Raw genomic sequence first — 24,974 nt, forward strand, 5'->3', positions numbered from 1 at the left:
TTCTACAACATTAAAAAGTGAAAAAGAGGAAGGTAAAGCTTTGCTAGGTAATAGGTTCTCCCTAGATTAGTGGTTTCCCAGAAATCGCTATAAAATTAATCTGTCCTAGAATTTTTTCTGTAATTAGCAGTGGTTAATATCACAGTTGTTTGGTTCCCTTCATATCTAAAACCAGGTCTGTAATAACACTACAGACATGAGTCTTCTATAGAATAATTTCATTTGATCTAGAAGTATGTAAGTATGAAGAGGGAAACAGTAATAGGGACAGATAGAATTGTCATTCCTGAGGGAGGATTAGGGGTTTTATTGCTATACTGTAGCAGCACAAAAGGTCTCATTGTGAACCACTGGATTTCACATGGCTTTATTAGGGCATTTAAAATGTTATATATATTATTTCTGATAATGATTTGTTAGGTAGAAGATTGAGTTCCTTATCTTTCTACAATGCTGTAGAAGGAAGCTGAATTCAAAATATGATAAAGTTGTTAAATAAAAGACAGGAAAATAAAAGAAATGGAGCAAGATGGGGTTTTGATCATTAAAAAAAAAAAGTTCAGGTATAATGGAGCATTGTTCAGTGTCAGACTAATGACTCTCTGTGAAAGAGAGGAGAAAAAGAGAAAAATTCATCAGATATGAACAGAAATAATTAACTGCTTTTCTTTCTGTCCTGTCTTGGTCACGGAAGCTGACATTCCAATTAGCAGCTATAGTATACAAACGAACTCTCCAGGTTTTGAAAGGAGGTTTTTGTTCAAGCAGTATGAATTTGAGGAAAGATGCCACGATGATATTTCTGTAGAAACCAAAGAAGAATAGATGTTGCCCATACAAACTGATTCCATTCATCTAGCCGGATATCTTATTAAAATAGTTTGCAGTCACAAATGATCACGATAACTGAAATGGAAGGTAGGTAGGTCCTGAAAAAAGGCAAGGAGGGAGAGAAACTAAATATTTGGAAGGTGTTCCACAGCTATCAAATGGCAGGACTTACCTACTGTAAAAATTGATTTTTTTTTTTTGAGAATATATAATAATTTTCTAATATGTCTGAGAGGAAGTTGTACCTACTTTCTTCTAGCCAGCTCTGCAGACAAGTACACATAAATGCATGAGTGACACCATGAATGACAATATTAATTATGGTTTAAAGTTAAGTGTGTTTGTAAATACCTCTTGAACCTTTTTGGATCAGCAATCATAAAAATGCCATTTCAGAGGAATGTTTATTCTAATTTATAGACTAATAATGAGCTCAGTTTCAGATTTTAAAGATGAAGCATATGCTTAATCATATATTTGATGCCTAATTTAGAATTTTATAGTCGTGTGTTTGCTTCTTTAAATAACAGTTTCTCCAAGGCAGAAGAGGATGCTATTTCACTATTTTATTCAGCACTGTATTCAGATGGTGGGCTCTTTTTCACTTTGTCCATTAGCGACAGACAGAAAATAACATATATGAATGATTTTGTGAATGTTCCTGAGTATTTGCAAATAACTTGCTTTAGCCACGTGCACTTCCTCAAGGTAAGGTATTTTGTAGCTGGACATGAGTAAAAAGAGTGTCATGAACCAAACGTGGTCTGTCCAGTAAAGAATCAGAAATTTCCTGCCCTCAGAGAACTGTTGTTTCGTAGTTGTACATGTATTTGTTTACTGCAGGGTGCTTTTAGAGTATAAGAAATTACCAGAATATTTTTTTCCAAACCACTTCAGAGCATGGTCAGAACCCCAAATCCCTGTATGATAATCTCTGCTTGCCTGAGAACTCACAACCTATGTTATTGATAGCAAGTGTAAAGCAGCTGAAGCAGGTAAGTATTATGGAAGTGAGCTGGAAGGAGCACTTTGGATGAAAGCAGATAAAATTTAGACAAGCATAAGCCAAAATGTTTGATCTTAAAGATGCAGCTTTGCACACAGTTTACCATGCAGGACATCCAACATACTTGCAGTTCTCTCTGTTTGATATTTGCTTTTAAAGGCTGGAGGAGAATTACGAGATTGCAGAAGGAGTTTGCATTCCTCGAAGTGCTCTCTACATGCATTACTTGGACTTCTGTGAGAAAAATGACACACAGCCTGTTAATGCTGCCAGCTTTGGGAAGGTAAGTTGAAACAGCAGCTTCATGCCTTGAGCTCTCAGCTGGTTCAAGTGAGTTTGGATTATTGAAAAGAAGTAAATAATTGTTTACCATTAGAGACAGAGGTATGTGCATGGAATCTCTTGTGTATTCATGTTATTGGGAACAAAGGCTAGGACTTTAAGTATTTAGATGGCTGGAATAATTCCTGATCATGACTAAGCTCCAGAATATACTACATTTTTTTATTACTTCAGTCCCCAGCCTAGTTGATAGGTACATGGTATGTAATACCAGCTGCTTGGAAGTCAGATACAAGCCAGTGTAAACACATCTGCACTGTGTCTTTGCTTTAACAAATATGTATGTTTAACAAATAGAAGGGTAAAGTATCAATCATTTAGTACTAGGACTTGTTTATGATATCTTGTAGGGATGATATGGAGATCCCTGAATTAATGTTATCAGCTTACACTGGCAAATAGTGGAGTGCAAAGCCTCCAAATGTGTAAGTCCAGAAAGCATCTAAAAGCACTCGTGTGGCACTGCAGATACAAGCTACCAAGTTATCTTTGCCCTGTGGTTCCTTGTGCTCCCACTTTCAAGCCCAACTCTAGTAAGAGTCACTGTGGTTAACTCCAGACTCACAATGGAGATGCACTCTTAGTGCAGATGCAGCTGTGCATTTTCCAGATGTGAGCATTAAAACTCTTATGCTGTATTTCATTAGCAGGCATTAGTGTCTGGCTAGGATGTTACATAAAGTTCTTATTTTGGATTTGCTGGTCAGATGGTGTTTTACTCTCAGTTAAAAATAGCATAATCTTTTTATATTGTTATAATTTAAAAGTGAAAATTTACTCTAGAATGGGTCACAGGCCTCTAAAACTTGTAGGCTGTGAAAAAAACAGAGTGCAAAATTTGCCACTGTTTTTGGAATGCTTCCAACCATGAATCTGAAGCCAATTGTCCTGCAAGCTATGATCTAGTTTTTATGACATTTATTCTATAGATGTGTTGGGTATTCAAAGAAGGAAAAATACTCTTAGGGTAAGTGCCTGTGTAAAGGGTGGGTGAAGGAGAAGAATATATTGAATGGTGTTATTCTCTATAGTGCATCTTTATGTGAGCAGCTTTGCAAGGCAAGAAAAATCTGATATGTTGTAACATTACTGTGCTTGTTGTGTCTTGAAGAGCTGAATATTTCAGTTGAACCTGCTAGGTTTCTGAATCTGCTAGGTTCCTGTTTCAATATGCTGTGTAAGCGTTAGCAAAGTACTTTGTTCTATATATGATTTTCTACCAAATGCTAAGTATAATGGCAACGTAATTTAGGAATATAGAGAAAAAGAAACGGATTTCACACATGCTAAATCAGCTGGAATGTGGGTAGGATTTTACTTTTGCTGGTACTAAAAGCTTCGATAAATTTTAAAGTGCAAATATTCTGACATTATTTCATCAGTATATATGTTTACCAGGGACCTCACCAATATTCAGTATGCAGCAGGCTTGTTACTATATATGTTACTATATATGACTCCATCCTCCTCCTTCCCTGCCCCTCATGCACACACACCTGTTCATCAGTAGGATCTTGACCTACAAGTGTCTTCTAGCCAAAAATTATGACATTCCAGTGTGTTTTTCACATGTCCCAAGTGTGTTCCTCTTGCTTGCAATAATGTTCTGAGGCAGCGATGCATGAAAATTGTTTTCCCTTTTTGTGGAGAGAAAGCCATACAGAATCCTTGTTGTACTTTCCCAGACTACTGCTTCATGTGGCCATTACTTCTGGATTTGGAAACAGAAGCCCCCAGACAGGTATTTCCAGGAACCTCAGACAACATTGGCACAAGTATGAAAGTGGAACAAGCTTCTGCATCTGCAGAACCCAGGGCAGAACCCAGTGATTCTGTCCAACCTATCATTCCTAAGAAACTATACTGTGCAGCAATAAAGATCTGCAAGGCAGACACCCACTTCTTTTAACCAAGATCTTGCAGTCAGGTTCTCTTAATAGAGATAAAGTGTACACCGATGAAGTTTTAGACAAGAGGCTTGTTATGACTTAAACAACTATTGGCAATGTGTGTTGCATAAATGCCTTGGAGGCAGTGCAGTGAAATAGGTGCTACCTGAGGGCTTCTACACTTAGCAGCTGAAACAGAGACCACAGATATGTTTGTCTTCACTGGGAATCATCAAGAGCCCTGCAGCTATCATCTCCTCCAGAGAAAGGGGTTAGTTGTTCTGTCTAATTGTAGACAGTTTGCCTTTCAGTAGAACACACTGAATTTATGATTCATCTTTGAGTTTTAGCTCTGTTTGCAATGTTAAATATTTAGACTTCTTTTATTTATTAGATTCTTTAACAGACTGGTAGTTTTTAGAGAGACGTGGAGTTCAGTGTATTAAAACAAACTGTAGTAAGTAACATCCCAATGTGTTGTTATATACTTGGTTACATCTTCATTAACAGAAAAGTGTTGATTTCACTTTTAAACATACCACTTGAGATATATGAAGCTTGCCTGCAAGTCAGCTCTCCAGACTATGGTTTTGTAGACAGTGCTTCAGCCCATGTGTCCTTCTTAAGGCTGATGAGAGACAACATCTGCAACGGAGCATGGAGGACAGGTTATTCAGAAACAGCTGAACAGGCAGCCCTTGTTTTTAACATCTCCTGCGTTCCCTAAATCCATTGTCTTACCTAAATCTTCTATAATATCTCCATGATTCCCTGCAATACATTTAGTAATTCCCAGGTCCCGGTTACTACATCGAGGTCTTAGTTCTTTTAGTTTTCTTACACATCTGCTTGCTGCACCTCCTTCATTATTTTTTAGATTCCCACATGGAATGGCTTGTTCAGAGCAATAGAAATGTTGACTGATTGCCTCATACTCATGGCTGTTCAGTCAGGCAGTGTCCTCAGCATTAGCATCATAATTCTCTCCCCACTGTCCAGCCAGTGTTTTCTATTAAACTTCTAGGACATGGACTGGAACTCAGGCATTTTGTAATATTGAATAATAGAAAAAAAAAAAGAAAAAAAAAAAAAAAAAAAAAGAGAGAGAGGAAAAAAAAGAAAAAAAATTACCTAGGGCATGGAGAGATTAACAGAGAGACAGTTATATGTCCTAGACAGTTTCCTGAGGAAAACAGATTAATGGCAACAAAAGTAACAAGAAGAGGAAAAAATAATCTGCGCTCCTAAGCCACTTAAATTACATAGAAAATAGAGGAGACTCTAATATGGTTATTAATGTGATATATTCTTATATGACAAAGGCAACTATAGTTTTAATATGCTATCCAGGATTTTAGTTTTTAACTTGCCCTGTATGAAAATTGAAGGAATTTTTGTCTATAGTAGCATTTGTCAGTCTGCTAATAGCTGTGCTACCTAGTCTGGCATTACAGAACTTTGTCTTGTCTGCCAAGGACATGATCAAGCACTCTGTTACCCATATACTTTAACCCCACAGCAACTAGGACCTTACAGCTCAGCATCAGCAAGTGGAGACTCCAGTGTTAAACTTCTGCTCTTACTATAGCCAGTAAAACATTTTATATTCAACAGGATCATGATTTCATATTCAATAGATTCATGAGCAGAATAAATAAAAGTGTGCCATGCAACGAGTGAGGAGACGGAGGTGAGAAAGGGCAGGCATATCACTGTTTTATTAACAAAAAAATGTTGCATATGGGAAAAAACTTTCTTACAGCGGACATGTTTAGACTGTGAGTAATTATTCAGGCAGGAGAAGTGAAAGTCCTGCTGCTAGGGTCACTTAAAAAAAAGATTGCAACCTTGTGCCCCTCAGCCCTGTGCTGCAAATGCTTCAGGCTCTGATCCTGGGCCCTGTGGGCTCAGCAGATTAAGGTGTTTCCAGCCACAAGTTCTGCTGCTGCCTGCATCAGGGGGGGCTGAGCAGGAATATGTGGTTTTTTTGAGCAACAGGTTAACATAAAATGCCAGTTACGATTAATACATTAATCTAGGAATTATGGTTGATGGAAAGCTCTGATTCATTATTCCCACTAAAGAATGCAACCCAAGATTTATTTGTGAAAGCTAAAACATTCTGAATCGGGACCTTTACACAATCAAGTAAATTACTTAAAAAGCAGTAATGTTTTAAGCATTTCCAAGCCTCTCAGTAGCTATTGGCTATGGATGGGTGCTCTAAGATTTTTTGGCTCCCTCCCAGCTATAGCATGTCATGTAGCTGTTCAGCTGGGCTGGCAAATCTTTGAGCTTCTTTTTCACTTTTATTTCAACGCTCATTTTTACTCTTTGTTTCTTTTGTGACTCTATGAACCTTATTTTCTTAATCATCCCCTTTGCAGATGCAATCTTCATCCTCTGTACCGGTGTCCCCTGTTCTCTATGCCCTCAGTTACTGCCCTAAACCCCCTGTGCAGTGCGAAGTCACCTCCCGGCCCCTGCCCCCTCTCGCACCCAGAACACGGTGTCTCCTGGTGCGGCCTCTTTTGCATCCTTATGAAGTGTTCTTCCCACAACTCCCATATGCCCCCTGGAGGTTACATACCTTCCGCTTTTCTTTTGCTTTCTTCCCCTTAAGTGTTTTTTCCTGCTGTCTTAGGACAAACAATAATAAATTAATATTTGAAAAGGCAAACGAAGGATGCTGACACTTTGCTGGGTGGCTCTCCCCAGGCTTTAGGTTCCTTTACAAGACTCTGCCAGCAAAAAGAGGTTTAACATAGATGTGTGTCCATACGGATTTTAGAGCTTCTTGGTTGTTTCCTGACTGGCTCCCTGACCTTCTGTAAGTGAAAATTAGGTTCCAATGAATTTATTTCAGTGAATAAAGTAGGGCAACGTATACAGTATATTTGTAATATTGGCTAGTAAAGAGATATTTTACATTTTTTATTAGCATTTCCTCCCCATTTAAAAATAAAATGGTTTGAGGCACAGTCATACTGGCAGAAAAGTGCTTTTTTTCTCAACTGTTTGCTTTGCTCCTGGGAGGTACAAACTGTACCAGCCAAAGTCCTTTTTTATCACTGTGCACTGTCTCTATGCCCAGAAGTTTTGCCAGCAGGACTGCTCCTCCAAGCATGATCAGCATAAATAGGATTTACAGTTTCATGCCATCGTAATAGATATATTTAGTGTTAAATGACAGAAAAGTAGGCTTCTCAAGACCTCTTTGACAATGATATTGCAATGTGACTGTATTCTGGTTTGTCTTCTTATTCAAATGCACACATCTGGACTTGATGTGCATAAGGAGATACTTCTCACAGAGATGTGTTTGGCGTTTTTTCTTCTGATCTCAATTTGCTCCTAAGTGGCTTCCATATAGAAAAACTGGTATAGAAAAGCCAAATTTAGTCTTAGTGTTCTCTTTTGATAGGTTAAAACAGCACTTGTTTTATCATGCACAATTACTACATATGAAAAGTTTTTTATTATACTTTTTTTCCTAGTAAATATAGAAAAGAATAATAGAACTTGAGAAAAATCAGTATAAAGCTGAGGAGGTGGTTTCTGTTATTGTCAAGGGCCATAGAATCCTGTCACTATCTGAGCAGCCCTTGCTTTTCCTTATCCCCTTTTTACCAGCTCAGGTTCCTGACCAAAGAGCAGTTAACACCAGTATGAGTTTTCTTCCTGATGCAGAATCTTCTAGGCCAAGCTCATCTGAGGAGGCCAGATCGACACAACTGCAGAAGCAAGAGGCCAGGCAGGTGTGGGGAATGGGGATCCTACACTGTAGCTGGAAAACCCTTTGCACCTTTGGCTCTGCTTCACAGATCCTTTTCATTATGTATGTTGTCAACTATTGCCTTTCTCTCCTTGAGTTTGGGGAGTAAGAAAAACAGCAAGGACACCTCAGTTTCCTTGGAGTGACTTCCCCCTTCCCAAAAATTTGCCCTCTAGCAAAGGGATTTTTACTTCCTTTGCCTCCTCAAGCATCTGGCTTCTAGTTAGATCTTCATCATGAAGTAGAGCTGCCTCTGGGGTGCTTTACCTCATGCTTTGTCAACGCATCCCAAAGGCTGATTTTACAGCACAGGCTCTGCCAGAGAGCAGGGATCCTCGTGCTCAGCCTTTTCCCACAGAGATGTTGGGTGATGGCAGTAAGTGTGCTGGCACCAGTACAGAGTGGAGGGGGTTTTGCAGGGTTTTAGATCTGCTTGGCTTCAGCAAGTCAACACTATAAGTGGCTGCAGCTCAGTGAAGCATCTCAGTCAGCATTTGATGTTTACAGCTTTGTTGAGATGCAGTAATCTGTTTGATCATGCCTTAGGCTCAATTCCATCTGGCCAGTGGAGCTGTTGAAGGAGGATGTTTTATACATAGACGAATTTGAGGAGACATCACAAGCTTCACTAAAGGGTCCAGATCTGTTAGAGTCCCCAGTGTGTTATCGCCACAGCAGGCAGAATTGGGAACAGACATTAGAGAAAATGCCATCAGGTTTTTCTGACTTATTTTGCAGTATCAGTTGAGATGTTTCAGTGCTAGGAATAAGATTTCATCCTATAGCTAGACCGTGGCCTGGTTTGCAAAATTATGACAGTGAGGGGAGCAAAACAGGAAAGTTATTGAATTTTAAACAAATAACAGAACACTAAGAATTCTGTACCCTTACCCTACCATCTTCTTTCCTCTGTCATTCAAACAAGCGAGAGAGGAGTAGAGGGGATACAGAATCAGTCATGCCTCTTCTCCTTTCCTTGACACAGTTTGATGGACTTGGGAGATAGGAATGAGAAGTTGTAATCTTTTGATTTGATCCTGCTCTTTCCTATTAATGCATGTTTCTTGGGGCAAAGATTTCTTGACCTTGAGGTAAAGTGTTGTTAAGCCAAGCCTGAGCCAACTCTGAACCAAAAGGTACCTGTTAACACAGGTGTTAATAATAGGGGACTGTCTCAGGGCAGGATTTTCAAAAGCACTGAAGCAGATGGGGAAACCCCAGACCAATCCAATTCAATCAGTACAAGGCCAAAGATGAATGAGCCTGAAAATCCTACACTTGTCATATAAAGCTGAGGATATCAATGTTATCTGTGTTTTGCAATACTGAGATTAAGGAAAACGTAACCATGTAGGAGTGTAATTATATTTGGCATCAATGGTTTTTTTCTGCTGTTGTGGCAGAAATTTGAGAATGAAACAGCACAGTAGAATTTGCTAAACGAACACAGATCTTCTGTACCTTACTTCATAAAAGCACAGCATGCTCTCTAGATACAGAACTTGAAACCTGAATTGAAATAAAAAGAGCCAGACATGTTATGAAGGACTATTATCAGAAGAAAGAGAATTTATTCCCCTGTATTTAGAATCCTTCTAGAACCTCTCAGACCTCCAGAGCATGGGACCTGAAATTCGTTTCTCATCCTGGCAGAGTGCAAATGTTGGTTTGCATTTTGCTTTGATTTTACCTCACTCCTTGGGAAAGTTCTAGAAGCATGGCTAGAATTATTTCAAAGAGAAAGGAACTCGAGTCATGAAGAATAGCAACCCTCTAGATCAGCTGCCCTTACAAAATGAACATGCCTTTTTAAAAATAGCAATTTAAATTCTTCCAGGGCAAGTCATGCATTTTCTGTTGCCCCCTGAGCGAAATTTAACATTTTGACAAAGAGAGGGAAGAAAAAAAAAATCATAAGTTTACAAGCATCTTTGATTTCTTCCATTCTTATTTGTTAGCACTAAGACAGATGGCATAAGATGTTTTGTAAGATGGTTTGGGTTCCTTTTTTCCTGTTTTGTTTTGACAACTCATATCATAGAAGAATTCAGATGGAACTACTGGGAAACATGAATTTTGTAGTTTGGTAGTGAATGCAACGAGGAGCAATGGGTCACAGCATAGGGAAGAAAGAATTGACAATACATTGCTCATTTTAAAGCTGGGAATGGCTCTGTTCATGTGAAAATGCCACAGTAGTGGAGATGTGAGGAGGGATGCAGGGACAGACATTAGAGCTGGCAGGAATCAGGACAAGGGAATCATCATTACAGCCATTTGTGACTAAGAGAACAATTTCCACAGTCAGCCATCTCTAAGGTTAGTATAGTAGGTTGTGCAGACTGCAGTGCAGACCTTTACAGAAATGCATTTTCCTAGTTGTTGCTTGTAAAGCTTTCTCTGTTCTGTGTCGATGCTTAAGTAATTTTTTAAATTTCTTTTCTCATTCTTTTAAGAATGAGCAAAAATACAAGTCACTAGATATTTAATTCCAGCCTATTCAGATACCTTTACTAGGTTTAAAAAGCCAAAATGGGATAAAAATCCTGTGAACTCCAAAATCTGTGCTTGAATTTTGTACTACCAGCACTGTAGTGAGAGAGGGACACGACTTTTCTTTCTTACATTCCATTTGACCACCCCGTACATTCAGAAAGGAAAAGTTACTGCTTCTCAGAAAGAAAGAGGTCCCTTTATATTCTACTTGCACAGGCATTCCTAAAACCATGTACCAGGATTGTCTGCAAAAGGGTTAAATTTATGCTGATCCAGATATCCTAGTCCTCTGAAAATGTGTGAACTACCTATACATTGTTTTGTCATGTAATGACTTCTGAGTGGCTTTTATGCATACAGTAGACAAAGAACCACAGACTTTCAAAAAGATAAGGAAGTTATTAATTTTTATTTATTTTTGTTTTTTAATCAAGAAAGGCACGCCAGGTTTTCTATAGGCAGAAGGCAAGATAAGGTCTTGAGCAAGGGACAAAAGAAAGAGAGGGAGAACACAACGGAAGTTTAAAAACTGAGAAAGAAATCAAAGGAGCATTGGTTTCTGCAGCTCATATAGTAGGGACAGAAGTTATTTGTATGTGAAACTCCTGGTCTGCATCTGTCTTAGAACCAAAAAGATGAGTAGCATAAAATAATACTTAACAGCCAAAACTGCCACATAACTTAGGTGGAATTTTACTTGGAAAATGTGAAACCTGTACCCTTTTGCTCAGCAGATCCGATGGGGCAGCTGGATTTTTGGTCACTTTAGAGAAGTATGAGATGAAATTTCAGTTCCATTGAAAGACAATGGTAAAAGGCCTGTTCGCTCCAAAATTGCCTTGGATACCACCCATGAAATCTTTTTACCACTGCTTCTGTTGGGAAGCCAGCACTGCTGTGAGAACTGGGACGGACTGGGCTCCATTCAGAAAGCAGCTCGGACTGCATGGTCTGGTCTTGATTCGTTTGCTTGCATAACCCCACTGCACTGATGAAAGGAAAATGATCCAACTTGGCTTTCAAATCCAAACCTGAATTTTCATGTCCAGCAACCAGGAATACCCTTTTCTCTCCACCCAGCTGTAAAATTAACTTGTTGGGGTTTTTTTTCTATAGATCTTTAAAAGTTAATAAATATGAAACAAGATGATGTATTTTATATGTTGACTTTTCAGGCTGAAAGTATAATTTCAAAATCAACATTTTGGCCCCTCTACTTTTTCCATTTATTTCAGCACACAGTGAACTCTCTTCTGCCTGATCTGACTTGCTCTCTCCTTTCAGGGAAATCTCACTGCCTTTGACAATATCATTACATAGGGACTCACAAAAATGTAGCCAAACATGAACATTTACATGAACAGCTAGTTCATTTAGTATTTGACATTTTTATGCAAAACACAAACAGAAATACCCATGCTGAGTATACCATATTATACATTTGTTACATATGCAAAAAGTCCTGAGTTTTTCAGAAGTTTTCCTTTTTTTCTCCTTTTTTTTTTCCCTATATGCTATTGGTAAAGAATAATGTAAGCGATGCATACTTTTTAGCTGTGTTCTGAAAGGTGTATCTCATTGTTTAAAATGTGCTGGATTTAAAAAAGAAACTAAGAAAAGAAAAACTGATCATCTGATCAACTACTCCATTATTCTTCTTCTCTTCTCCTGATTACCTCTGCCCTGGTATGTAGAAACTGGCAGATTTACTTAAATCCCCAGAACTCCCAAAGCATATGGTTCATAAAGTAGTATTTACAGTGTGCATTGTAATAGTTCATCCCTACTAGAAACACTTTGAAAGTAATGTGGGTTCATAATATTCTAAAAGAAAAAAATAAGGCAAAAGTATCTCTAATAATAAGATTTAATTTTGAGTTTACTGCTGTAAAATCAACATTTAGAGAGGAGTGGTTTTTTTCTGAATTGCAGCTGCCACTGAAAACAACAACAACGAAAACCAAAAAACCAGAAGCAAAACAACAATAAAAAAACAACACCAAAAACCTCTAACCCCAAAAAAACATCCTCAGAAAGTAGTTCTTCAAGACTGCCTTTTTTCCCACAGCCTTGTGGAGCCCCCAACCCTGTCTGCAGAAAATGAAAGAGAGAGGGGTGGGATTAATGTGTAATTAAAGGGAATTTGGAAGGCTGAGATGTTGCGGAATGTTAGATCAGTAGCTGGAACAGCATGTGGTGTTCTTTAGGCAGGCTTCATTGAATCCATACAAAAAAAGAAAGAAGGGCTGCTTGCCTGTCTGCTCATTTATCAAACAGCTAGGCTGAACTTTCACAGCTCCACAAAAGTGTTTTACTGTTTGCTGAAGTTTTGCTCCAGAAATTAAAGCTGAACAACCTAGCGACTCTGCATCTATGCTGCATTTTTGACATCAGCCACGTTGTACAAAGCTCTTGGAAACCAGTGCAGGTCAATTTTTACACGATACAAAAAGAAGCAGATTGAACATTTGTTTAAAAAAAAAATACTGAAGAAACAATCAAATATGTTCCATTGTAATGTCTTTATTTTTATAGCACCTTTTTTGATACAAATACGTGTTCCAGAGCTTTCAGTCATCAGTCAGGATTAAATATTTATCATGGTGGCCAAATGGCTAATGGAGAAAAGGAAAGCCTGTATTATTGAAGAAAATTTAATTGCTGTTTTTTCCTAGTTGAGCAGTTATATCTTGTGTGCCTCTTTTCCTTTAATAGTAGTTGGTATATTCCCCATTGAGGAAATATTTAGCAATTTATATAATGAAAGCACAATTAAAATATATTGTAAATTAAAACAGGAAGAAGTTCCTTTTGCAAGTGAATCTTCAAGGCTTACTGCAGTCGTTATTGTGTGACTGTTCTGCCAGAAGAATTTTCCTCCCACTGGAGACCACACTGAGACTCAGGTTCAATTCTGTGAGGTGCTGAGCGCCGCCTTTCCAGCAACTCCAGCAGAGCCTTTTCCTCAGGACTTGCCCAGCTGACAGAGGCTCTGATTAGTGAAGGAGCACTCCTCCACATTCATTAATCCATTTCCTTAAATGCTTCTGGCACTCAGGAAGTTTTGTTTTACAGTAGCAATGTTCTTTTAATCTCTGCTGACTGACTAGAGCCCAGATTCTTCTTGGTGCCCTGCTGCTTCAGAAATGCCCTTATTTTCCATGGAGGAGAAATAGTTTACAAGCTTTTCCTGGTAGAAGTGGTGTCCTTGTCAAATACAAAAATCTTTTCAGAGTATCATCACTTAGGAAAAGGAATGTTTAATGGCAGGATTGTGGAGGTCTTTAAAAGACTGTGGCCTCCAAAACTCTTCAAGGGGGAGTTTCCTCTGTTCGTAGCAAAACCAAAGCTGTGACATAAATAGTAGGCCAATTCTACTACTTAGTTTAGAGGCAGAACTGCTCTTAGGTTTTAAAGAAAATGTATTCTACTCCAGTAAATTCAGAAAGTATTTAAATTTATGGTAGGTAATGGAATTGTACTGAATTTTAAAGTCTCTTTTCTCTCTTTTGGTAATGGAAAAAAATCAAAAGCTTTATTTCTTATTTCTCCTGACATGTATTTTGCTGACGTTGCAGTAGTTTTCCAGCTTTTCTGTCTTAACAATCTCTATCAAATTATTAGTAAATTTGCTTTTCAACTTTTTCTAACATCAGTTCTATTCTATTTGCAGATAATAAGGCAACAGTTTCCACAGCTAACAACAAGAAGACTTGGAACCAGAGGCCAATCAAAGTAAGCAGTGTATGGTATTATTATCATCTCTCTTAGGGCCCCATTTGGCTCTGGCTTTACTGAATAAAATAGTATAAGATCGGGGAACAATTTATCCACTTAGGGACTTGAAACCCAATTTTGAATGAAGTTCTATTGTAGCCTTTGCACTGCCTTGTTTATTTGGGGGTGATCCTGCAAAGGTAGTTTAATGGAGGCCTTGTACTGGTTCCATCAGCAGTATTTGCCGTGTTGTTCCTACAATGTCTTTCATCTCAGCTCACTTTACACAATATAAAGGACATTCACACCCAGGAGTAATGGGAGCTACTGTTGGAGGCTGGGAAATGAAAGCTCAGGTTAACATCATGCTTCAGCTTAGAGGACAAGTGGCAGAATGCTACCTGGAATTTAGGTAGGAACATACATGGGCCTAAATGAAATTGTCCACAATATAACCATCATTATATACATATGGATATAACGACCAGCTTTCCTGTGTAATGAAATCCAACATACCTCTAAGTGATCAAGAAATTAGTTTCTTGCCTTACCCAAAAGGTGGTACTTCTTGGAAAGAGTTCATTCTCATTCCAGATTGAGAAATTCATTCAGAAAGAACAATGTACTTCCTGGAATATTTCACTTTTTCCATTTGGTGACAAAATGTGATTCTACCAACTTACAAATTGGATACAGAGATGTTTCTATACTTTTTTTTTCTAATTGTGGACTTCATTAGTTTTCTGGTGGAGCTTTTAATCTTCTTATGGCAAACTGAAGCCACTTTAAAATAATAACAATAACAACAACAACAATAATAATGATAATAATAATAATAAATGGTTTTCCTGATTAGCTTTCACAGAATCCTCCAGGGTAGTCTAAGGGCAGTCTCTGTAAATCGCAAATGGAAAACTGTGCAGGGAGAAATGAAAACCTGGGACAGCACGTTTGCAAAATGTTGCTGGTAAAGCTTCTCTTTCAAAACAAAGACTAGAAGCATAATAGTGCTAAATGCTGAGAAAGAAATATGTTAAGAGAACTGAACTTGCATATTAAAGTTAGACCACCCCACTCTAAAGGAAAAAAGAAATTAAGATGCTGGAAGAAATGCCATTAAAGTTATCCTCACTGTACTCTTCTAAGAAGTGGTCCATGCTAAGCAGTATCTCTTTGATGGGATGAACTGTCCTTTCCTTAGAGCTGTCATGTTCAAGCAGCTAACTGAAGATTTGAAATCTCTTCCCAAGTGCAAATTCAGAGCTACCATAACATCATTCATAACAGAGCTTCCAGAAGTCTCTCATGCAAATTCTGAAAAAGTCCAACAGTATATTGGGAAAACACAACAGGACTCAGAGAATCAGGATTTAATACTGAATATAAATTATTTGGAAGTTCATAAAGATGGAGTGAAAGTGTGCACAAGTTGCTTACTGGAAGCATTTGGATGGGGGCACTCACTGTGCCATCAAACTACTCTGACACTGGCTATAATTTTGTTATTTGCCTTCCCATTTAATGAAAGCAACGAGCAGTGCTGTATTTCCAAACCTGAGTCTCTCAGAAGGGCAAGATGTTCTTGATCTGCTGACTGAAGGTGTTTTGCCTCTCCAAAATGAAGTCTCTCAAAGCCACTTAAGGGTGTACACTTTAGAAGAGGCTAAAGAACAACGAGAATTCATATTTTTTGCATATTTTCTCCCTAACCTGCGTGGCTATCACAGGGCCTTTCAGGTCACATATTCTTTTCAGGCCACCTTTCCCTGAAAGGCAAAGCAAGGATGCTGCTCCTTATCTAGCAAATAAGAAGAGGTTTCTTTAAAACGTGCTGCATGTGCTCTGCAAAATCCTTTGCCTCTGAGAGTACCTGGTCACATCTCTAAGGGAGACCACAGTCACTCAAATTTCACAGTCTTGGTAGGTATGAAACAGAGTTCTTCTGCTCCAAAATAAGATGCTTACACCTTCATCAGTGGTCAGGACCCCAAAGATTATCATATACAGAGGAGTCCCTCTCATCTGAGCCAACGGAGAAGTGAGGTATAAACACAGAGACAGTACATGCACTCTGTACTTCTTCACAAGAAATACACTCCTTGCTAGACCCAGCACAGCTCTAATTGTGCTCTGGTTTTGTTTTCAGAAACACCTGGCTGCATTCCAATTAAGTGTTACATAAAGAAATTACTTCAGACATTAGCACTTCAGTCTCTTTATCACCAGCTGTGCTGACCGATGGCTGCCAGTATGACTTTCACTCCACTTCCCTGCTACTGCCAAAGGAAATTCAGCTGTAGAAGTGGTTAAGATGATCTGACTTCACACTGTTCTGCCTTCAGTCTTTTTATAGCAGGGCTGCCTTGTAACATCACAAAGTTCAGAGCTACAATGGTGCTGTACTCTTGGCCATCAGTTGTGAGCTTTTCTTTATTTGCAGCTGGGTTACTGCTGTAAGCATGCAGCTGTTCTCTATTGCACTGAGCTCAAAAACTCTTCCACCACAGGTGAGCCACGAGAAGGCAGCTGAACATAAAAGACAATTTCTTTCTGTACTGTAGTTGAAACTCTTCAGTTACGTACAAAAGAGGTTGGTTAAACTGATGGAAGCTACATGCTGTGAAGGGAATTTTACTTCCTTATTTTAAAAGGAGAGCTGCAGATCCATGAGAGGAAAAAGCTTTCCACTAGTTACCAAAAAATCATTCTGCAATCTGCATGCAGCAGATCAAACTTTCAAGTTCTGCTTATTGAAATACATTGGGTTTTTTTCTTGTAGGAATACATAAAAATGCTTGGAAAATAATCTTTGTAATATGCACCAGTCAGTTTTTGTGACTTGGGATGGTAAAATTGCTGAAGGACGAAACTATCAGATTTAATTCGGGTATTGCTCTTTAAATTATTTTGAAGCTATCTGCAAAAATATTTCATGTAGTTTACTGCCAAGTGAAATATAACAGATATTAAATAATGCACAATGAAATTCTGCTATATTTTCCAGGCTTTCATTCTTTTTTTTCTTGAATTGATTTAAGAAGAAGCTTAATATAAGAGACTGACCCCTTTTAAGTTATAGAAACCCCTCAGTCCACCTAAAACTTTGCAGTCCTTCTTTCTGTGACCTTTTTTCCTTGTTTCCCTTTGTCCCCTGAACCATTTGTGGTGCTGTCTCCCTGCAGCATTTCCTTTTGGTTTCTGCATCCCCAGACTTCCCACACATGATGTATGTGAGCTTTATGGCTCTTTCAGGCAGGGCATGCATGACAGCTTCTGGAGGCCAAACTGGGACTTAAAATGCAACCTGGAGTTGTTACTCTTCAAGCTAAGAAGCCAAACTTCTACAGCTGGTGTTACAACCCTAGTGCTAGCACAGATTTGCCATTAAGTATGTGTCAGAGGTTAGGACTGATCTGTTAGAACTGTTTCTGTTCTGTGCATTTTGGCCTAAGCCCTGCTTGGCAGATTTGGAGCAGATAGTGTGGCTTTTTAAGGTATTGAAGCCAGGAAATCCCTTTTATACCATGTCAGCTTAATGTTTTAATAAATTTTACTTGAATTATTCAATATTGACTTCAAGATGGCTTTTGTTTTTAATGGACAACGTGGAATATGCCCAGTGGGCATGGCATGTAGAAGTTTGCTACAGCTCCCCAGGCCTCCTCTCAGCCCATCTGTGCTGGTAGAAAAGATTAGGGCTTCCAGCTCTTTGCCCTTTCTGCTGGAGATGAAGACACTCAGTGATTTGTGGTTAAACCACTAAGTGAAAAAAAAAGGAAAAAAGTCACCTGAGTTAGTTTAAACTACAATCACTCTTTCACTAATTTAATTGATGCCCTTGGTAAAAACATCTGATTTTTCTTAAAGCACACGAGTCCACTGAAGAGAACAGACCTGCTGTTAGCACTCTGAAATCAGTAACTGGGGAGTACAGCAAACATCTGGAGGTGGTAAATACTCCTGAAACCACAGTGGAATCCAGAAGACAGTGTCTCATCATGGTCTGAGATGCTTTTGATAGGCTGTAAGGACACAACTAGAAGATAACTGAAAATTCCACCTAGGACAGTCAGGTGAATCTGACAAAGAGGGTATGAGTCAAGCAATCGTCTGGTGCCTTTTCTGATTATTCAAAATTGGTGGAGCCTACAGCTGAGAAACTGAAACTGAAGTTTGTGAATTATGGAAGGAATTAGATTACATTTGTTGTTTTGATTCAATAGTTAAGCTGGATAATCAGTGCTTCTATTAACACTTATAATAAATCTAAGCTGTAGCATAAACCTGTGCCATAAGGCACATTTTTATAGCACAGCCACACAGTGTAACTCCCACTGTGATCTGCACAGAGGGAATTATAACTTTGCATAGTATCCCTCACTGATCTAAGCCCAGTGCTGATGATAAGTTGTGAAGCAAATAATTCTGAGCTGTGTATTTCCTACCATTCATTGCTTTCCAGCAGAAGCATTTTATCCCACCTTTCTTTTCATTGGAGTGTTTTCCATTTTTCAAACAATTCTGATCAACTGACATGCTTCCTTCCCAGGCACCAAACCAGCCCTCAGCAGTGGGAGAATCAGAGAGATGAAATAACAACAGAAGGGCCCAGTCCAGAGGGTCTGTACCTCTGCTTGTTGCTAAACTAAAGGAGCAGCCACGCAGCAGAGCTCTGTCAACAAGTAGCTTTAGCATTTTTTTGTTTTTTATTAAAAAAAAATTAAAAAATGGAAGTCTATGATTTTCCTGGCTTGCAACAGAGACAACTTATTAACTCTGAAGACAACTACTTTTACTAGAATGAATGAGAACTGGAAACCAAATATATTACCACAATGTTCTGCTACTGACTGCATCAATGTTCCTTAGTAATATACAAAATATTGCTCAGTTTGTTTTCAAATTTAAAAAAAAAAAATAAAAGAAAGATATGGGGGTAAGAGAAACTGATAATGCTAATGATTTCTACAGCAAAACAGTCTGCTTTATAAAATATAAATCTCTACATATCAGGTACCATTATTATGGAATTGCAGTGAAAGAAAACTCCCAGTATTATGATGTGATGTATTCTAAAAAAGGAGCAGCCTGGGTCAACGAAACAGGAAAAAAAGAAGTAACCAAACAGACAGTGGCGTATTCACCACGATCCAAACTGGGAACATTACTGCCAGAGTTTCCAAATGTCAAAGATCTAAATCTGCCAGCCAGTCTGCCAGAGGAGAAGGTAACACTTTGGGAATCTTTTCTTGGCTTGTCTTGGTTGTTTTTTTCCCCTTCTCTGGATGAAAGCTTTATCTAAAATATAAAGACTTTAAATTAGAATTAAACTAATAATTAGAATTATTAGTTTAATAATGCTTTGACTTTATGGGGGAGTTAATTTCTTCATATAATAGGAAGAAATATTATCCCCTCAAATAGGCAGCTGATACTATTAGCCATACAGTATTTCTAAAGCCTGTGCACACTTTTTTCATAGTTCCATTACATACAGCAGGTGAGGGGTGAGGGTAGCTGCTTTTAAATACATTATAGCTCTTTAATATGCAAACACTTCTGATGGCAAGCTGAAGAACAATCCTGGTGCTTTCTTGAGCAGAGAGGAACAGTACATTTCTTATCCTTCTAGACTAGAAATTAAGAGAATCCTATTTGCACGTATGACAAAAGTGCTCTGGCTGCTCTTGGCTGAGCTTGCTGGTTTTCAGATGTTATTCACACGTGTAGTATCAATGTAAAGTGGACAAAAGGATAGGGTTTTATAGTTCTTTATGTCCTAATTAGGGCCACATTCTCGACTTTGATCTCACTGAGGCTTTTTGCTCCTCTTACATTTGAAGAATTCCCATTGACACCGAAAAATCCATGAATTCAAAGGGAGAATTTACTTTTAAGAAGAAAACTCACCTTAAAGCTAATCTAACTCATCTAACTAGTCTGTAACCAATTTCATTATTTTTGCAATTGTGCATATAACTAAGACAAGAAAAAACTGATTTTTTTGGTGCTTTATATTCTGATAGTTTAAAAAGCGGATTTCTTAAAGTAGAATGATCTTTTGTGTGTCTCCATCTCATTCCTTTTCAGGTTTCTACCTTTATTATGATGTATAGAACTCACTGTCAGAGGATACTAGACACTGTAATAAGAGCAAACTTTGATGAGGTATGACTGGAAACTACAGCTGTAGTTTAATGATACATAAGGTATTGGTGGATCCGAGAGCTTATTTTGAATGTGATATTGCAAACTTATGGTTTTGTGGTGTCTAACCCTTTTCATGAACAAAGAACAATAGCTATACTTGAGTACATAATACATGGCTGATCGTGTTAAATCTCACTTGTAACACTGTGCAAGTTAGAATGAAATTGAAATGTTTTTATCTTGCCATTCTCCAGCAAGATTAAGATAGCAATATCCCCTTACAAGATGTTGAACAGTCCTGTTCTTACAACTCAAGAACTATGTCCACCATCGCTTTTTTAAGCTCTGACTTGAAGCTGAGCTCTGTTTGAAGAACTTTAAGTGTTCAGCACAAGCCCAGGGCAGGTGCTGCAGCCAAAATGGTTGGTTCTGCTGCTCTGTTACCAATGATGCAGGGCAGTGGGAGGCCTACAGCCTCCCAGACAACCCAGAAAGCTGTAGATGAAGTCCCCAGTTGCTCATTTGTACTGCAGTGCAACTGGGAACACATGCTGCTCAGCAGTTGATACACAGTCCACTAGAGATGGATAAGGTTTTTGTACCTGCTGCACATCTGACTGAATCTGAGGGTTTTCTGGCAGTGCATGCAGACAGCTCTGTAATTAGAGCTGAAAAATAAAATGTTGTGGGAATGCAAGCAGTTTTGTACTGCATGTGGAGAAGACCTCTAGTCCAGGAAAACAAATCCGACTATAGTGATGCTGAGGGCCTGATTCAAATATGACATCCAAGTTCTGGAAAAAAAGGAAATGTGTCTTTTGCCTCTGCCTTCTGAACAATGACAAGAAATTCCTTGCTTTTTTCCCCCTCTTGCTCTTTAATTTTCACACTCCTCTTCTTTGAAGCTGAGGCCCATTTAAGTTATTGTGCCCCATCTAGATGTTTTAATGTGAAAGAAATACGTGACATTTAAACATCTGGAAGTTTTGCTAGATGAATCTCAGAATATTTTCTTAAGAGTGAGATTTTATAATTTGTTAGGGAAACAAATATTTGATAAATGGTGGGGAGGGGGCTGAGCAGCAAAAAAATATATAAATGGTATATATTCTTCACCTGGTCTGGTTACTTATTTTAGCACGGATTGTGTGCACAAGGTGAATGCTGGTGTTCTGATCACTGTAGAACTTACCATTTCATTCACAGAGTAACCCATTCATTTCCTAAATGAAATTTTTAGAGGTGTATTTTGCTGCATCTGAAACCTCCTCCCCATTTTCTGTCTTTCTCTATTCTTTCTCCTCTTTCCTTCATAGTGGAGGAAAGAAGATATCCAAATGTGTGCAGTGTTTCTTCCTAAAATGGAGGCAGAAATTAGTATATTGTATACTGTGTTATCCTCCTCTCCCTCCCTACACCAAGCCCTAGGGTGCCTTACACAGAGAGCAAAGAGAGAGGAAAAGGCTTGACATGTGGAAGCCTAAGAGTTACATTCACCAGCCATTGACCAAAGGTAAAATATGGTGCTTCCCATGGGTGCCTCAACTGTGGTAACACAAAGACTCTGTCACCAGCTCAGAGCACCTCCCTGCTCTTCTGTTGGTTATTCCACTGGGCTCTGCCTTAGAGTATAAACCTGTCTAGCCTGTGTTTTACACCATCCGTCCAGCTCTGGGACTGAAACAAATGTTATACAAGCAAGGTCATTTAAGGAAAATGTTATTTGTGCTCTTTGATTATTTTCACTTGCACAATCTTGCTGCTTCTTCTGATTGCAGGTTCAAAGTTTTCTTCTGCACTTTTGGCAAGGGATGCCTCCTCATATGCTGCCTGTATTGGGTTCTTCAACTGTAGTGAATATAGTGGGAGTTTGTGACTCAATTCTGTACAAAGCAATTTCTGGAGTTTTGATGCCTACAGTACTACAAGCATTACCTGACAGGTCAGTAGAGCAAGCAGCATGGATCACTTTTATCTCAGCTAACTTCCTTACATATCTTTTCTTAAAGAATAGCAGCAGTTTTTAGGAAGCTGCTTGCTGCTACCTGTTTCCTGAGTTCACATCACTGAGGCAGTTCAAAGGAGTTGAAGAGTTGACACGGTTCTGAAGAAATGTTCAGATTTTAACAATACTTGTATTGTTAAAACTTGTATAAAATCACACACAAAAAACCCTATTTTCTTCTTGGATTATTAACATGAAGATGAAAGCTGTGTACCAACTTTCAGGTAATGTCAGAAACCTGCAGGCTGCAGAGTGCTGCACTGTCTTATGAAAATTCAGGGCACTTTTCTGCTAGTGTGATGACATAACAGTATTCTGAATTATAGTGACAAGAGAAGCTGGCCTGGCTGTTTGTTTGTAAATATATTCATAGTCAGACACTGCAACCTAAGCATTTTTCTCTGTTTGCATTCTTTGAACTCAATTGTTATTTTGCTTGCCAGGAGTATAAACCATGAAATCATAGTTGTGAAGTCTTGGATGAGCTGTTTTAATTTAAATACTGCCCTATGAAGAACAGATGTGTGCTTATTTCAGGATCACTTTAAAAATATTAACAAGTATTTTCCTTATTTGTTTGTTCAAAACTATACTCGCTTTTCCATTCCATGAGGTAGATTTCAGCTGTTTTCTTCCTGCCTGGAGCTCATCTGACTCCAGGAAATCTTGTTTATATAGGTAAAGCAGAACAGAGATTGGCAGGTCACAGCAAAGAACTGTAATCACTGACTGCAGTCAACCTGTTTGCCCTGTAAATTTTCCTAATATGAGCATCAGGAAAGCCTCGTTAGCTGAATATATGGCTATGCCTTTAATACTATTTGACTGATGTTTTCCTGGGGTTGAATAATTTGCTAAGAATATTGCACTAGGAGTCTATTATTGGTGCTGTATATTTGGCCCCCAAGAATTTCAAGTGGCTCTAATTATGGCAGATGTTTCAAGATGTTGTTCTGCTCTCCTGTGCACACTGTGTGACTGCTAAAGTGCAGGTGAAGTATTTTTTTTCCATAAGAAACCTGTTATAAGCATAGGCTATCCTTGATAGGATATGTACATTTTTACAGGCTTTGCCCCTCACCCCCCCAAATCTATTTCACTGGAAGGATTAAACAGAACAGCAGTCCTTTTCTCAAGCTGCTTAGTTCTTTCATAGCAAATAAGGAGAGACTTGAGTGTGAATATAGACTTTTGTAATGCATATAAAGGGCCAGATTGTGGCTATTAAGCCATAGCCTGCACTGGAGGGGGTGAAGAAGGGTCTCATTGCATTGGGAGCTCCTGAAGGAAATCTTGCTGATTCAACCAGAATCCTCCGAGGGACTTCCTGGGAACAAAGGCTGGCTGCCCAGAAAAGCCACTTTTTAGTGGATGCAGCAGTTGTCATCCACGTCCTGTCTGGTCAGGTGTCTGTGTAGGGCAGAGCAGGTCTATGGCCACGTTTATTTTGCCAGCTCTGTTCTCAGTACAATGTGTTAGGAGCACAAACAGAAAAAGCTGCCTGGCTGAAACGGGGGTAAGTTCCTTCCATTTTTCTCTTTCCTTTGTGTATCTCGAGTTGCTACACACAGAGATGCTCTGCCTGGCAGAACTGGCTGTTAGGTTCCCCTGCAACTTTTCCTGGAAATCTGTCATTTTATGCTGAGCACTTCCAAGAAGAAGAGCAGAATGATCTGCCTACCAAGTTTAGCAGCAAATTATGGAGCCATCAAGAAAGGGCAGAAAGGGAGAAGAAGAAAATTCCACTTGTCTGGGGAAGTTCCTGTCCTGTGCAGAGCTGAGCAGGCAGGATTTGCTCCACCCCCACCCCCCACCTGTGTGGGCTTGGCCTGGAAATTCCTCCCCACCATCATCACCCACTTTGTGGCTCCAGCCTGCAGCAAAGCTGATTGCTGCCTCCCTTCCACGTTTCCTGTGTACATCTGTGTAAATGAGGGCATAGCTGAGTTGAAATCTGAAGCTTGAATCTATTGTCCTCTTTAAAGTATTGCGATTTTAAGTTTTTATGTTTTTAGTGAGTAGGAATGATTTTATTTCAAGCTAAGAATACTGTTCATAAGTATGAATGCTGTGCAGGACAGGACTTACACTATTTGTGAGGTTTCGAACACGATGTCTCATTTGTTTTTTTCCCTGCAAGCATTTTCAGAAGTTCTTCATGTCTACAAACCAAAATATGTCAGCAACTCTGCATTAATAGTGAGCTGTAAATAGCTGATCCCCAGTGTCCACATGTTCACAGATTTTACAGTATAAGCAGAGAGTAAACACATTCTGATGTGGTGATTTTTTTTCTTTCAGTTTGACACAGGTGATCCGTAAGTTTGCAAAGCAACTGGATGAGTGGCTGAAAGTAGCTCTCCATGATCTACCAGAAAATCTACGAAATATCAAATTTGAATGTATGTATTGCCCAATCTCTCTCCTATTAAACTTGGATGTATATAGTGTTTATTGATTGCAAATTAATTTAAAGGGAGACTTAGAGTTCTTTTAGGAATTAAAACCTGTCAGCATTGTAAATCTTACACTCACAATCTTCGCTTGTTCATGGGAATCAATTTCATTTAGTGAAATGGGGCCCTGCTCAAAATGAGAACTGCTTTTCCTTTCTTGTGGATTCTGATAAGAAATTAATTTTGTTGGTAGTAAGCAAACATTAGGGATGATATTAAGCAAAGGAAATTATTAAACAAACTTTTGGGCTAGCACAATTTGAATACAGCTTGAGGCCCTTACTGAAAAAAGTGCCAGAGTTAAAAA

At 38.7% G+C, this 24,974-nt stretch overlaps 1 protein-coding gene across 1 annotated transcript in view; it reads left to right on the plus strand.

The window, feature by feature from the left end:
• RFX4 (regulatory factor X4) overlaps positions 1-24,974 on the plus strand; it is a 76,789-nt gene that overhangs the window by 10,868 nt on the left and 40,947 nt on the right. The window contains exons 3-8 of the mRNA XM_071728862.1: positions 1,997-2,120; positions 14,013-14,074; positions 19,070-19,283; positions 20,147-20,224; positions 21,985-22,148; positions 24,513-24,613. Of these exons, the coding sequence (XP_071584963.1) occupies positions 2,055-2,120; positions 14,013-14,074; positions 19,070-19,283; positions 20,147-20,224; positions 21,985-22,148; positions 24,513-24,613 (685 nt within the window). The 5' untranslated portion in view covers positions 1,997-2,054. The remainder of the gene's footprint in view (positions 1-1,996; positions 2,121-14,012; positions 14,075-19,069; positions 19,284-20,146; positions 20,225-21,984; positions 22,149-24,512; positions 24,614-24,974) is intronic.

Source organism: Heliangelus exortis, chromosome 1 (genome assembly GCF_036169615.1).
Source record: "Heliangelus exortis chromosome 1, bHelExo1.hap1, whole genome shotgun sequence".
NCBI lineage: Eukaryota > Metazoa > Chordata > Aves > Apodiformes > Trochilidae > Heliangelus > Heliangelus exortis.